The 16,036-nt window shown below is 46.6% G+C and overlaps 1 protein-coding gene across 3 annotated transcripts in view; it reads right to left on the bottom strand.

Annotated features, from left to right (window-relative positions):
* Nucleotides 1–16,036, bottom strand: part of LOC105926017 (interferon-induced GTP-binding protein Mx) — a 37,772-nt gene that overhangs the window by 2,088 nt on the left and 19,648 nt on the right. For 2 of the 3 annotated variants that reach the window (XM_012862160.3, XM_021316203.2), the window contains exons 1-11: nucleotides 14,875–15,162; nucleotides 11,995–12,132; nucleotides 11,737–11,891; nucleotides 8,213–8,351; nucleotides 7,934–8,132; nucleotides 7,757–7,835; nucleotides 7,548–7,670; nucleotides 7,317–7,458; nucleotides 7,080–7,238; nucleotides 390–466; nucleotides 14–277 (exon numbers count right to left, since the gene is read on the bottom strand). In XM_012862160.3, the coding sequence (XP_012717614.2) occupies nucleotides 14–277; nucleotides 390–466; nucleotides 7,080–7,238; nucleotides 7,317–7,458; nucleotides 7,548–7,670; nucleotides 7,757–7,835; nucleotides 7,934–8,132; nucleotides 8,213–8,351; nucleotides 11,737–11,891; nucleotides 11,995–12,132; nucleotides 14,875–15,061 (1,662 nt within the window). In that variant the 5' untranslated portion in view covers nucleotides 15,062–15,162. Of the gene's footprint in view, nucleotides 1–13; nucleotides 278–389; nucleotides 467–7,079; nucleotides 7,239–7,316; nucleotides 7,459–7,547; nucleotides 7,671–7,756; nucleotides 7,836–7,933; nucleotides 8,133–8,212; nucleotides 8,352–11,736; nucleotides 11,892–11,994; nucleotides 12,133–14,874; nucleotides 15,163–16,036 lie in introns of those variants that run through there. The other variant, XM_036151855.1, reaches the window with a different exon arrangement.

Genomic DNA, 16,036 nt, shown 5'->3' with positions numbered 1-16,036 from the left:
AATGAAATCTTACTTTGTAATATGATTTAAGATGCACCATCAGTTCTTGAAGAGTTGCATGGTTATCCATGCAAAACACAGAGCTCCTTCTTGAAAGGGAGATGCTTGGTAACTCGAATTGGGGCTTCTCCTCCCTCTCCTCCTCCTTCTTGCTTTCACTCAGATTGTGGCTGTAGGTCTTGTCCTGGGAATAAACGAGCAGCTCCATCTTGAACTGGGTCCTCAGCAGCAGTTCGGCAGAAGATTCTTTTTGCTGCTTAATGGCCTCAATCTTTGCCTGGAAAATCCACATCTCAATTAGAATTTTACCAAAGATAATGATTTAGACAATGCAAACAATGGAGTGAGCTGTAAAGAGGTCTTTAAAGAACTCAACTAAACTGCCCTACCTTGGCTGTTTTCAAAAGATTGGGAAATCCTGTGAAGCTGTTTTGCGCCAGCTGAATGAAGGTTTTCCTGACAGCATCTAGAAGAAACAAACAAATAAGAAATAGCTGTTTTGTTTTAATTCCTCCATGATTGTATTTGAAATATAAACCCAAGAAATACAAAAAAGAACCCTATGATGAAAATATGTATCCATATAGATAGAGGTTCGTCTTCATTCTGTCTCTACATTCAACTTCAGTTTCTTGAATATTTTAAGATTTTTAGGAATCAGACCGAAGCACAGAGAGGAGTTCAGGGGTCAGATGTTGAATAGTGAAGATTTATTAATTTAAGGCAAACAAGGCTCACAGGATGGCTGTGAACCAGGAACATGGCACAGATGACCAGGACTGAGTAGATAGACGGAGGACCTGACCACTGGGAGACGGAAGGAACAACAGGTGGCGTAAATACACAGGTGAGATGAGTGAGGCAGTAGGGCAGTAGGGGAGACTGACTGATAAAAATATCACATGACAATAGAAATCTTAACTAATGACAATGGATCTAAGGATAAACAGTGCTAAAATGTGCCGACCTAAAAGAATCATTGGGTCTTTTGTAGCCTAACCCTAAATGATAAACAGAAAACGACTGAGACAGAATACTGAAATTAACAGACTAAAGAGAAGGTGGGAAAATATAAACTAAAACGAAAGTTACGACTGTAACTACGGTTCTATGAATCCCGGATGACCGGCAGAGGCGGTACATAAAGCACTGAATGATCACTCTTGCGCATGCACAAGTTGAGAATCTTATACCAACATAGTCACTTGTGACCCTCGGTGACACCGGTAAGTCCATATAGTCACGTGACAACGACAGCTCAGTCCCTTAATCTTCTCGCGAACAATACGATGATTCTGAGGGACCGAGCGCTCTGGCGGTCATTTGGGATTCATAGAACCGTAGTTACAGTCGTAACTTCCATTCTATTTCATCCCTACTGACCGCCAGAGGGGGTGCTTAAAGCACTGGATGACGATTACCAACAGAGTCCTGAGGAATCACACAGAAAGAAACAACCCCGAAAGCACGCCCACCACACTGGGATGAGGATGCGTGCTGGGATAGGATCCCCACCAAAGGGTGAAAATCAGCCAAGTTAACCCTTTAAAACCTAGCAAAGGTATTCGTAGAATGTATGCTTGTTTCACCACGTCCACAATCCAACGTGCAAGACGCTGTTTAGAAGGGGCCTGCCCCTTGCAGGGCCCTGAGTAGCAAACAAACAGATTATCAGACTGCCGCAAAGAAGCTGTGAGTCTGACATATGCCTTCGGTGCCCGAACAGGGCAGAAAGGCTCAAGCCCATCCGTATAAAGGCAAGCAAGCTGGAGGGGCACAGTGTGGCTCGCAGATGAGGCCACAATAGGAAGAAACACAACATCAGGCCAGAGAATAACGACAGAACCAGCTGGATTCCCACGGCAACAGGGCTTGTGAACAGACAACACATATAGCTTACCCACCCGCTTCGCCGAAGCCATGGCAAGGAGAAAGTCTTTTGACCCATACTCAAGGCTCGCCTCTGCCAACAGTTCAAACGAAGGAGTTCACAGGGCAGCGAGGATGTGAGAGAGGTCTCACACAGGCACAACAGGGCATGTGGGAGGGTGCAAACATTGGGCACCTCTCAGGAACAAAGAAACATCTTTGTTATGGCCTATCGTTTCTCCACTCACCACCGAATGCCAGCAAAAGATGGCAGCAACATAAACTTTCAGAGTGGATGGAGACCGACCTTGAGAAAGCTGTGCTTGAAGGAAAGTTAAAATAAGAGAAACAGGACAGTGTACAGGATCCTCATGTCTTACATGACACCAGCTGCTAAACCTTCCACATATGGGTATACACCAGTCGTGTGGAAGGGGCCCAGGCATTAGTCATTATATGTCCGATGTTTCCGTCATACTCTGAGAAGGAAACGCCGGGCCTGTAGCGGCCAGACCCAGAGTTGGAGGCCCCTAGGATCTGACCCCCCTGCTGTGACAGAAGGTCCTTCCTGTGGGGAAGAGGCATTGGAGAGCTGTAACAGAGCCTGTGCAGCAATGGAAACCAGATTCTCCCTGGCATCCGGGGGCCACTATAAAGACCTAATGCCCCCCCCTGAAGGACCCTCAGGAGTGTTGGGCCTATCAGGGGAAGCGGCGGAGTGCAGAGCAGCACTCTTGGCCAGTCGAGTGTCATTGCGTCTTGACCCAGGGGACTGGCATTGTCTGCCAGGGAGAACTAAAGTGGGCAATGTGTCGTCTCTTCGGACGCAAATAGATCTACAACTGCTTTGCCGTACCTCTCCCAAATGACCCCCACTACCTCCGGGTGGAGTCTCCACTCCCCCGTGGTGGGCGTCCCAGAGACAGAATATCGACCGGAACATCTGCACCCCTGGAATGTGGGCTGCTCTCAGGCTGTCGAAAAGAGGGGCTGCCCAGGTCAAGAGCTTCTGGGTCAGCCTCAGCAATGTTAACGACTGTGTCCCCCCCTTGATGGTTGATATGAAAAACCACTTAAGTATTGTCCGACCACACCAGGACATGCCTTCCGCGCAGGTCTGGAAGGAAGTGTTGCAACGCCCGCTGCACAGACTCCAACTCGCGTTGATGTGCTGCAGTTTTTCCCGTGGAGAACATGTCCCCTGGGCGATCTGTTGCTGCCACGACACGCATGCTGTTGAACCACATCTGCAGTGGTCGCAGAGACAACAGTCCCAGGGGTTTTACTGTACAGTAATCCCTCGTTTATCGCGGGGGTTACGTTCCGAAAATGACCCGCGATAAGTGAAATCCGCGAAATAGAAAACTTTTTTTTTTTTTACAATTAGCAACTATTACATGTATACAAATACAGTGACTCACGTGTAGGCCGTTTCACTGCTCTTCAGACTGGGCCGCTGCATCCTGACTGCGCTCTGCAGTGTTCTCTTCTTCTGAAGCCCGCGGTGCAGGTGTGTTTGTTCGGGAGAAGAACATAGTGATAGGCAGCTGTTGTCGCTCTTTTTTCTTCTTTGCAAAAAGATCCTTGTACACCGACATGCCACCATCGATTACGTTGGAGAACTGTAATGAACGGCTCATCAAAGGGTCCCATTCCTCAGCTACTCGCTTAAGTTCAGTGGCCATTCGCACCATGGTTGCTAAGCGACCAAGCGTTAGTCCTTCCTCCTCATCTCTGGTGTCCTCTTCTCCCTCTTCTGTTTCATCGTCGCTTTGTGGCTTTGTCATTTGTGCCAGCTCTGCATCGGTCAGCGGCTGTGCGTCTCCATCAATCAGGCCGTTTATGTCATCCGGACTCATGTCATTAAAACCGTCTCCTCCAATCTGTTTAGCCAGATTCACAGCTGTTTCTATGGCAGAGTGGTGGACCTCGTCAAGCGAGCCTCCGGTTGCGCTTTGCACTGCCTCTGGCCATAGTTTTTTCCAGCAGGCCTTCAGAGTTTCCGTTTTCATTTCATACAAGAAGCGGGAGTGAGTTTTTAGCGAATCAGAATGCAGAGCACAATGCACCAAAAAAAAAAAAAAAAATGCATTATGAAAATCCGCGAAATAGCGAATCCGCGATAAGTGAACCGCAAAGTGGCGAGGGATCACTGTAGTGGCAGGAGCCAGCTTGCCCAACAGACGAAGATAAGCAATAAAGGGGAAGCACGGCCGGGCAGAAAGTCGGGCAGTATTTGCAGAATGCCCTCGACACGCTGAGGCAATGGGCGAACAGTTACAGTGAGGGAGACCATTGTGATTCCAAGAAACGTGACCTCTTGAGATGGAACTAAGTTGCTCTTCTGCCAGTTCACACGTAGACCCAATAGGTCTATATGATTGAGTAATGTGCTCATGTCTGCAGCGGCTTGAGCTTCTGTGGGCGCACTGATGAGCCAATTGTCCAAGTAGGGACAGGATCTTTAACCCCTTGGCTTGCAGAGGGCACAGAGTTGCAGCAACGCACCTAGCGACATACGTGGGGACAGAGAGACCGAATGGGAGCAATGCATCCATCTCGTGGCTCAGAGTCTGAGCCTTTACCTGGTCGCGAATTACCGTCATCCTGACTTGACCAGGAACAGGAGGGCGGTGGCGGAACTGTAGCGTGTAACCCTGGGTAAGTGTAGACACCACCCATGGATCAGAAACTGAGCTGGTCCTGGGTAAAGTGTCCCACCGCCAGCTCAGTGATGCACTGGCCATGAGCAGGCCGTGGTCACCATGACCAGGCTGTGGTTGCCCCACGGATGGTGTAGCTGGGGCAGGACGAGTGCGTGAAAGAGACGCAGAGGCACTCCCAGCAGGACGCTGCAATCGTCTGCGATGCAGGTCGGCTAGCTGCTGCCTGGTACGCGACGCCTGTGTTGACCGCTCCAAGGCTTTAAGTGCAGCAGAGCCAAATAACTCCCCAGGAACCACTGGAAGGCTCATCAGGGTCCCTCTACAGGCTTTGGTTAGAGGAGACCGAGCCAGCACCTTGGCTGCCTGCTTGAACAAAGGTAGACAGGACACGGCCAATTTCCCTTGACAAACGAGAAAATGCATGAAGAGGTGCGTCCATCAACCCCTGAGTAGGCGCATCAATCACAAAGCCTCCAGAGAGGCTGAGAGACCCAGTAATAATTGCGACAATGAGTTACCAAGTCGCCCCAATGAGACCCCGAGTCATAGACTCTACAGAGCAGATCATGAGTCACATGGCACTGAGGACGAGGACTACTGGCATTAGCTCTCAAATCCTGCGCCGGCACCACAGTGAGGGATGCTATGGCATGACAGAAGGCATATGGCCCAAGCCAAACTTGGGTACGTCTTGCATGGCCGCCAGGGCCCTGCTATCAGAGGTCAGCAGCGAAAAGCCCTTGGTGTCTGCACAACAGGCATGAACCACCTTCACATATTTAGCAGATGGGGAAACAAAGGACGTCCTAGTAGGAAGTCGAAAGATAGCACTGGAAGCCGCAGATCGGTTTGGTGGAGCATCCAGCTGCAACCGGGCAAGAGCAGTTCTCAAAGCGCCCACTATCAAACCGTCCTCTTCCGACTGATAGCCGGAAGAGATATGTGAACTGGCTGCCGACAGATGCGAGCCAGAGTCAAACTGATCTTGAAAATCAGTGCCAGATGCTGCCAGGAATATAGCATAGTATTCTCAGTCAAGGCTTCTCTTTAGTGATCTGGTCCCAAAAAAGAGGGACACAGATCATGCCCATCCTTCGACTGGAGAGGGGCCAAACACGCTCTGGAGTATGGCTTGTCCAGCATCTCACGCTCACAGGACTAGGTCGGATTGAGCTGAAATCGCCAACCTTGACACTTAAACCGACGAACGAATAGGCCAGGAGACCCGGTTGAGCAGAAAACGCTACCACGGGTTCCTCACGCAGCATAAAAGTCTGCAAGGAGCACTACCGAAAACGGTTGCACAATGAATGAAAAAGCAATCCCGAAAATGGCTGCTATGTAATAAAATATAGGCAGCCGAACATGGCTGCACAATAAATGAAAAGCAAGCCCAAAAAATGGCTGCACAGTAATAAAATATAGGCAGCTGAACATGGCTGCACAGTAAATGAAAAGCAAGCCGAGCACGACTGCTATGTAATAAAATATAGGCAGCAATAAACTAATCCAGGCAGCCAAACACAGCTGCGATTAACAAATATAGGCAGCCAAACGCGGTGGCAATAAACAGGACAAAAAGCAAATAAGCTGGTCAAAATCGGCTAACGTCTTACCACCAGCAATAGTGAAATCGACGCAGGAGCGAACGCGTCCCCGCTCCCCCCGATCAAAGGGAAACAACTTACCAAAGGAAGAATAAAGTTGTATCAAGAGGAGCTTGTGCTGCCTCTGGAGGGCGAGATGATTCTCGCAGCTCCGACCGTAGTCTCGAGGCTACCAGCGACAAGCAAATCAGTGACTTACCACATGTTCAACCTGCATGCGAGAAGATGAAAAGGGACTGAGCTCTCGTTGTCACGTGACTATATGGACTTACCGGTGTCACCGGGGGTCACATGTGACCATGTTGGTATAAGATTCTCGACCTGTGCATGCGCAAGAGTGATCATTCAGTGCTTTAAGAACCGCCTCTGCCGGTCAGTAGGGATGAAATCGAACTGCAGGATCCCCGGGAACCTAACAGAATAATCAAAGTCCCAGTGATCCTGACAAAAAGTCTTAGCACTTAATTTGAACCTAGTAACAACACTACCTATCAAAAATGTCTAGTGTGGCCTTTCAATATTTGTTAATTTGGTCATGTTACAACTACAGACTTTAATGTATAGTATTATGAATTTTGTGCGATAGCCAAAGACAATGTAGAGCATGATTGTGAAGTGAAAGGAATACAGCGATGCTGCTGTTCTCTAACAATCCTCTGAGCTCTTCACAGAACAGCTGTGTTTATACTGGGATTACACAACACGAGTGGACAATATTTAATCATTAGGTCATTTCTAAAGACAAACGGTTCCACTGGGGTTTTATTTAGGGGCATTAGAGAAAAAGGAGCCGAATCCATATGCTTGCCTTTCTTTCCCCCCACTCCACCCTTATGCATTACTATATGTGTCGTCCTATCACATAGAATCCCAATAAAGCTGCGGGAATGGTTCTGCAAGCCAAAGTAACCAAGCTGAAAGAAGTAACTCCGTTCACCTCCGACATCCTTTAGCTTCCTGATCGCTGGTTCTTCCAGCAGTCTGATCTGCTCCTTGACCATCACCTCAAAGGTCTTGTAGTTGATGAAGCCTGGTAGTTCTCTTCCACGATACCTTTCCTCATATTCTTCCACCTCTCTTTCAATTTTCCGGTTAACTGCATCACAAAGAACGTGTCACGGTGGTGTCGAGGTTCAGCTGCAGGCATGCTTAACAAAAGGTAGAAAAAACTCACAGTTTTCTCCCGAGTGTTCCAGGTGGGCCTTCCATTTCCCAAACTCTCTTCTAAGCACAGAGAAGACATTCAGTCTCTCTCCACACTTCAGCTCCTCCCCTGTGGTCAGACTGATGGCATCCTGGGTGAAGGCTGTCACTTTCTGCAGTGCACACGTGTTACAGGTGTTTAATGCTGGTTGGCGGTATAATGCGGAACCAAGTGAGAGTTAGTCACAGCGTGGGAGCTCACGTCGATCAGGAAGACGAGTCTCTCTGCCGCATCAGATGGGGGTCCATTACCGTAACGGTCCAGCTCCGCCTGAGTTTGCTTCAGCTTTTCCTCTATCTGCTCTTCCAGTCTTGGGAGGGATTTCTGAAAATCCCAAATCAAGAGTCATACAACCGACCGTTAGACACTAAATAATTCATTCAGTGGTTGAAGCGAAGGTAACAACTCACCTCAATGTGATGCACCAGCTCAAGAGTGAGTTTCTCAGCCAGTTTGGGAACAGTTGCATGGCCTTCGTTGTACAGAGTACTGCAGCAGAAAAAAAGTAACATAAATAATCAAATCCAAAAGCGTTCTGCATCGTACAATGTTTCACATGGTGGCACAAAAATGAAGCGTGAACCTACTGGAAGTAGGCGTGATCTTTAAAGAAGTCTTTCTCTCTCTCCATGGCTTCCATGAGAGACACCTTCTCCGTGATCTCCTTCTGACCTCTGCATTTGACGATCATGTAGCCCTTTTTCAGCTGGATGACCTCGTTGTGGACTATTTCCACCACAGTCTCTTCTGTGCCTTTGTCCACCAAGTCAGGCTTGGTCAAAATACCTGAGATCAAGGGAATGTCTAAGTTTCCAATTACTTAACCGAGAGCCATTTGGCCATTTTACAGAAGGATTTCTATTTACCCAGCGTCCTCTCTCCTTCAGGATCTACCTGCTGAGCCATCTTCAGCGCCTCCGTCGTTGCGATGTCCACATTGGACGGAACCACCACCAGGCTGATGGTTTCTTGTTTCCGAATAAACTTGTCGATGAGTCGCTTTATCTGAAATTTTCCCATTTATATTATGATAATTAATGAAACATGGCAAAACACTTGCAGTTGATGAAGCCTGGTAGTGGCTTTTGCCATCTCATTTCTGCACCCTGGAGACCAGGTCAGCTTTAAGTAAACCTTTTAGTTTGTATCCAGAAACCCTGCTCTCTACCAGCATCTCCTTTTATTCAATGTTCTAACAAACTATTCACACTACACAAATGTTTCTAGATTGTGTAACATTATAACCACAGTGTTTAATGTATCTTACAAGAGGTAGTATTGTAAAAGGAAGAAAGAAATGATAAATGGTCAGTGACATTTTGTTTTTAAATGCAAATCTGAAAAGTGTGGTCTGCCTTTCTATTCTGCCCCTTTGACTCTGATACCCCTTAAATACAACCCAGTACAACTTACAGCCTTTAGAAGCCACTTCATCGTTAAAACGAGTGCACCTCTGTGTAATGAAATTCAGTATGAATAGAGATGTTCTGATTTGGTGGTGTCACGTTCTGTTCTGGTTTATGTTTATTATTTGGTTAAAGTAGCTCTTTTCGCCCTTGGATTTATTTCCGTTTTTGGATTCTAGTTTAGCCCCTTTATTGTGTTAGTTATCTGGTCCCTGTTTTAGCTCTGCTTTTATTTCTGTGCTTGGTTTTGTCTTAGGGTTATTTTCTAGTGTCCTGTCTGCTCCCTTAATCACTCCCGCCTGTCCTTGATTAGTTTCCCTCCGCTCACCTGTTCTATCCGCCTATTTAAACCTGCCTTAGTTCTCTGCTCCCCGTCGGTTCGTCACACTTGTCACCCATGCGTCCGTTGCCTCAGTTTGGTAAGAGCTCCCAGCACATTGATCCTGTCTGTAACCTGATCTGTTTTGTTCTGCCCAGTTCTGTTGCCGGTTCCCTGTCAAGTTGTCTGGATGTCTGCCTTACCCTTTTTGGACCCTGTTCTGTTTGACTGTTTTGATTCCCTCTCCTCACCTTCCCTCCATTAAAACACTGTCAAAAGCATTTCTACAGTGTTTGGCTGAATTCTGGGTTCTTCACCACATCATTCATTACAGTACGAACCGACCAAAAATGAAGAATCTGTCGCCAACACTCCCTCTCCGCTCAGGAGTAGCCATGCTTTTTGAGACGGGGGTTATGGCCAGCATGCAGACCCCCTCGGCAAAGCAACGGGCGGCCGAGTTGCTCTACTCTGCGGTGGAAGCAGGGGCGTATATAAGACGTCTGAGGATGGTGTCCAGGCCCCAGCAGCAGCCTGTGTTCAGCCAGTTTTCGGCGGATTGTTTGGATGAAACGTCTCCAGTGCCGGCACCCCGCAGCTTTAAAGCCCAGCCTCCAGTGCCGGCTCCCCGCAGCTTTAAAGCACCGTCATCCACAGCCTGTAGCCCGGGGCCTCCTGAAGCCTGTAGCCCGGGGCCTCCTGAAGCCTGTAGCCCGGGGCCTCCTGAAGCCTGTAGCCCGGGGCCTCCAGTCGCCTGTAGTCAGGCCCCCGCACAAGTCGCCTGTAGCCAGGCTCTCCCGTCAGACGCCTGTAGCCCGGCTCCCACCTTAGCAGCCTGTAGCCAGGCTTCCCCTCTAGCCGCCTGTGGCCAGGCTTCCCCTGGCTAGCCGCCTGTAGCCAGGCTTCCCCTCTAGCCGCCTGTGGCCAGGCTTCCCCTCTAGCCGCCTGTGGCCAGGCTTCCCCTCTAGCCGCCTGTGGCCAGGCTTCCCCTCTAGCCGCCTGTGGCCAGGCTTCCCCTGGCTAGCCGCCTGTAGCCAGGCTTCCCCTCTAGCCGCCTGTAGCCAGGCTTCCCCTCTAGCCGCCTGTGGCCAGGCTTCCCCTCTAGCCGCCTGTGGCCAGGCTTCCCCTCTAGCCGCCTGTGGCCAGGCTTCCCCTCTAGCCGCCTGTGGCCAGGCTTCCCCTGGCTAGCCGCCTGTAGCCAGGCTTCCCCTCTAGCCGCCTGTAGCCAGGCTTCCCCTCTAGCCGCCTGTAGCCAGGCTTCCCTAGTTTGCAGTCCGGTGCCGCCTTCCCTAGCCTGTAGCCTGCCGTCTCCGGCCCTTAGCCCGGTGCCGTTCTTCGCTTTTTCTCTCTCCAGGCCTCAGGTGCTGAGGGTCCCGCTCCGCCGACGGTCTCTGAGGGTCCCGCTCCGCCGACGTCTCCCACCGCAACGCTCGTCTCGGACTCTGGTTCGCCGGGGTCGCCCTCTGGGACGTCCGCCTGACTTCCAGAGACGCCGGGGCCGTCCCCCGAGACGTCCGCCTGACTTCCAGAGACGCCGCGGCCGTCCTCCGAGACGACCGCCTGACTTCCAGAGACGCCGCGGCCGTCCTCCGAGACGACCGCCAGAGCTTCTGAATCTTGGGGGTCATCCTCCGGGCCGCCCACCAGACTTTTGTTTCTAAAACACTTTTTCTTGAGACTTTTCGCTTAGTTAGTTCACCCTGTCTGGGTTGTTTTTGGTTCAGGATTTGATTGGTCATTTTTGGATTTTGTATCTGTTCGCCGTGTCGGGTTGTTTTGTTTTGTATGGACTGTGTCCCTCCGTCCTGTAACCCCCTCCACCCACCCGGTCTAATCTGTTTTATTTTCGGTTCGAAGGACGTCTGGAATCCGTCCTTGAGGGAGGGGCTCTGTCACGTTCTGTTCTGGTTTATGTTTATTATTTGGTTAAAGTAGCTCTTTTCGCCCTTGGATTTATTTCCGTTTTTGGATTCTAGTTTAGCCCCTTTATTGTGTTAGTTATCTGGTCCCTGTTTTAGCTCTGCTTTTATTTCTGTGCTTGGTTTTGTCTTAGGGTTATTTTCTAGTGTCCTGTCTGCTCCCTTAATCACTCCCACCTGTCCTTGATTAGTTTCCCTCCGCTCACCTGTTCTATCCGCCTATTTAAACCTGCCTTAGTTCTCTGCTCCCCGTCGGTTCGTCACACTTGTCACCCATGCGTCCGCTGCCTCAGTTTGGTAAGAGCTCCCAGCACATTGATCCTGTCTGTAACCTGATCTGTTTTGTTCTGCCCAGTTCTGTTGCCGGTTCCCTGTCAAGTTGTCTGGATGTCTGCCTTACCCTTTTTGGACCCTGTTCTGTTTGACTGTTTTGATTCCCTCTCCTCACCTTCCCTCCATTAAAACACCGTCAAAAGCATTTCTACAGTGTTTGGCTGAATTCTGGGTTCTTCACCACATCATTCATTACAGGTGGTGAAAATTTGTGATCAAACAGCTCTATACAGACAATGGAACACACCAGACAAGCCTGTTTCCAATTAAATATGTTTAGGTTTGTGATTAGAACCTCATAAAATGTCAGATGTTTCAAGGCCTGACTATGAAGCCTTTACTTCCCACTCTAAATGCTCCTTTGAGCAACTTCTTAGGAAAGATGCTGACTCCGAGGAAGAGAAGAGACCGACCTGATCACCGATGTTCTCCGGTTGTCCCTTTACAGCCACCCTGGCAATGCCAGGAAGGTCGATGAGAGTCAGGTCTGGTACGTCGGGGGAAGCAATTTCCAGAGTGATGAGGTCATCGCTAATCCCTACCCCAACTCCGGCCATTTCATCCTGTGCTGGATAGGAGGAACAAAGGAGGATGTTCTGGTCAGTAAAGCCTACGAGATAAAGAGAATCTTTCAATACTTTTACCGATATATGAAAGATCCAGTGTTGTACCTTCGCGGATTTTTTTCTCCACAGTTACAGGATCATCCAGCTCCTCCTCATGTTCTTGGTAACTGATCTTTCCGTACCACTCCTGACCTTCTTTCCTTCTCTTCATCTTCAGCTCGAGAGGACATCTCGTGACAATGCCTGGATTGAAGATGAGTCAACACCAAGAGAATGGGATAAATATGAAGTGAGTTCCAGTGAGGTTGGTGAACGTTTAGCTTGCCTTTATCTCTTAAAAAATTAACAAAACTTCAGGGGTAGGAACTAGATCAACATTACATTCTGGCAACCGCTTTCAAAGTCCGTCTGCCATTATCTTAGGTTCCTCTATTAATTCGATTTTTTTTAATTTATTGATATTTATTGATGCTCTCAATAAACCAACAGTGAAGAAAATAGCAAAAATAACAATCCTGACAATACTGGTAGTTTTGGGCGTTTTCAGACACCACTAGTTGGATTGTATCGTTGTGAAGATAAATCCAAAGTCTTATCACGATACGGAATTTTTCAAGATAACAAAAAACAATAAACTGCTGGGTTCCCTTATATAGGAAATCTTTGACCAATCTGTATAATCTGACCCAATCTGTATAATATGATTGGCTCAGGATCCAGGAAGTAAACAAGGACTACACCTGGCACAGAAGTAGTTCCGCACTGTATCTCTAGATTTGAAAAGGTGATAGAGAGGACTGATTGTTTAGGAGATGTTACTTCCCTCCCAGGTGACAAATTACAATAATTTCGATTAGTTTTGCAGTAAATTTCTTATTTATTGCTCGTGTAAAAAGCCTTAGAGTTCCAATCTATGAACATTGAATGGCCTTAAAACGGAGGAAGGCAGACCTACAGTCTACACCCCGTAGATCTAATAATATTCATTTCTACACAAAAAGCAGCCAGTGTACATGTCATACATGCTAATCTAACTTGCAGGGATGTGCGAGGGAGGGGAGGGGGCTTGAGCACCTGCCCCTTTGCCCCTTGGTGCCCAAAGTGCCCTTTTGTCAGTATTATTATTATTATTATTATTATTATTATTATTATCATTATTATTATTAGTGTGTGTGTGTGTGTGTGCGTGCATGTCCAAATAAATAGCAGGTGATATTTCTTTTACATTATATACAGCACAACAACACTAGATGCTGCCTAAACAATTGCTATATTTTGTTTAGACTTTTGCTTATTTATAATGGCGTAATTAGGATTTCACAAAATGATAGTGCTATTTATTTCACTATTTCTACTTCTAGAATTACGACAAATACAACTGAGGAACACCATTTACACCATTTAATTTGGTACAACAAAAAAGTAAAAATTATTTAATCTGTTGCTCTGGTCGCAAATTAATTTAATATAGGCCTTAACATATCTTAAAGTTTTATCTGCTGTCTTACTAGTATATACCAATAGTATATTGTTCTCATTTGAATGATGAAATGGACAACCACTCATGAAACAATTCAGTTTTGGTGTCACCAATCTTACTCAAAGTACAGTATTGGGTCCTCCATGCTCCTTATGTATTAAGATTTACTGCACATTTAAACATTGAAATCTCACTATTGTTAGGGAAATAATTAGTTGTCTGAGAGGATGTTGGTAAGGAGAGGCTGTTATCTACACTTCAGATATATGATGTAAGAAATGTGTTTGGAATGTTAAGATCAATTACATGAAATGGGCTAAAGAGAGTAACTACAGCCCAGTTATACATTTGTTGAAGTTTGATTTTAATATTTGAAATGCTGTCAGTGGCAGTGACACTTCTACTTCCAGTGCAAAGTAAATACAATACATTTATTTGCAGTCCCTTGAATGTATAATTTAGCTGTTTTATGATGCAGACAGAGTATCTTTGATACAAAAAAAAAAAAAAATAGTTTTAGTAAGGGTGGGGTTTATCTCTCCACATTTCCACATCTTCTAAAGAAAATACAGGATAAATCTAGACAACAGACATACTTTGAATATATTTGGTTTAATTGATACGTTTTTACCATCTGTCTCTGTTGCTGGTAAGTTCAAATGCAAACTTTTTCAAAGTGGGAAAAAAGTCCCAATTCAACGTTCATCAGAACGGGCGCTGCTTTATAATTTAGAATAATAATTGAACTTTATTGATCTAACAATGGAGAAATTCACTTCTGCATCTTTACCCATGCCCTCGGGGAGCAGTGGGCTGCCACTGTGCGGGGCCTGGGGAGCAATCGGAGGTTAAGTGTCTTGCTCAGGGACCCACAGTGGCAGTCTGTGGGAGTTGAACTCAGAACCTCTGGGACCCAAGCTCAATGCTCTAACCACTAGGCCACCAGATTAACAAAAAGCATCTAGTGTGTGTCGTGCTTATAACATTTGTATAAATGTAGCAAGAAATACTGCTTTTCTCTTTAGACAGAAGAAACGCGCCCTGACGCTCAAGTCAAGCATAAAGAAATAGGAGCATGCATACTGCGTAGGACCAATGATGTCAGAGCAATAAAGTGTCCCTAGGGTTAAACTTCAAATCAAAGTTCAAATCAAACCTACGCCCTTGATTCCATGTTACACTCTTTATAGTATGGGTTGGTACATTTCAGCCGGTTGTATAGCAAGGTATGTTTCTGTATCGTGTTTTAAATCCGTGCCCCATGTGCCCTCTTTTAACTTTGAGCACCTGCCCCTCCAACGGTCTCTGCACGTCCCTGCTAACTAATGAATTGAACCCAAAAACATTTACAGATTAAAAAAAACATTTTAACAAGCTGTGATATTGTCGTGAAGAATTTGTATAAAATAATCCTAGACTAACTTTTCACAATGTTTCATAACGCCAAAATCGGGCTACCGTTTTGGGCGATAAGGCATTTAAAGTAACTTTTAATCATCACTCACCACTTCCTCTCGGCAGTGCCACTCCTGACAACGCCTCCAGCACCGAGCTCTTCCCGGAGCTCTGGTCTCCTATCACGGCTATGGCAGGCAGCGCCAGGTCCTTCTCCACTCCCAGGGAGCGGAGGGAGTCGATCAGGTCGATGCAGGGACGCACCTTCTCCTCATACTGCTGGTTCAGGGAGTTCATAGCGTCAGATTTGTCGTTTGCAATAAGATGGATGCGACCAGAAAAGGCAGAGATGCAGAGAGCTGTGCTGTTCGCCGGCCGTCCGAACCACTGAGCTGCTGGACAGCGAAGTAGGAAAAGCCCATCTCCGGAGATTGAAGTTAGGTTTCGTTTCTCAGCAAACCGAACCTTGACGGAGTTTCTCTCAGTCTCATTTCTACCGCAGAAGGGCAGATCAACGCAACTTGGTCACCCCGGTACATTTTTTATCAATTTCAATTTTACCAACTTTTTTTTTTTTTAAGTCTGATGCAGCAATTCGCTATCTGTACCCTCAACTTGGGGTTGACTGTCAGTATTTATGTTGGAAAATAACAAAAAAGTGGAAAAAATACTTATCGTAATACCAGCAAAAATAAATAAACAAATAAATAAAATAAAATAAAAAGTAGTAGGAGGACCTCAATTGTTGTCCTTTGCTGGCTGTGTCATAGAAAAGAAAAGAAAGAAATTGTTACAAGTTAAAATTTTCAGGTTTTACCCTTGAAAAAAATCAATAAAATGTCGCTAGAAGTCGGAATTTGGAGTGGAGTCAGAGGTTTCTCACCAACCCTGACATCAAAACCCAATAAGGCTGTGTAGCTTAAACAGCAGCAGTAGGGAAAACATCTTATTTTCATTTCTGAGGATTTCTTTCTCACTAGCTCTTTCCTCTGTGTAGAACACACACACTTCTATATATTTTCCTTTAGTGAACACAACAGGACTTCAGTGGTGAATATAAACACATAATGAGTAAGGAAGTAACGCTTGTTCCTGTGTAACTGTCATCCACTCCTTTGGAGTTAATTTGTTTATATTAGCTTTGCCAATATCTGGTACCAGCATTTCATTTTAATGCCATTCCTGGCTTGTTCGTATGGCTTAATTCATTAATGGACTAAAAAGAATGAATACAGAAAGATAATTTTAAGTATATGTTCCACTACAGTATGC

This window comes from Fundulus heteroclitus, chromosome 20 (genome assembly GCF_011125445.2).
Source record: "Fundulus heteroclitus isolate FHET01 chromosome 20, MU-UCD_Fhet_4.1, whole genome shotgun sequence".
Taxonomy (NCBI): Eukaryota; Metazoa; Chordata; class Actinopteri; order Cyprinodontiformes; family Fundulidae; genus Fundulus; species Fundulus heteroclitus.
This window is presented reverse-complemented; position numbering and strand designations above follow the sequence as displayed.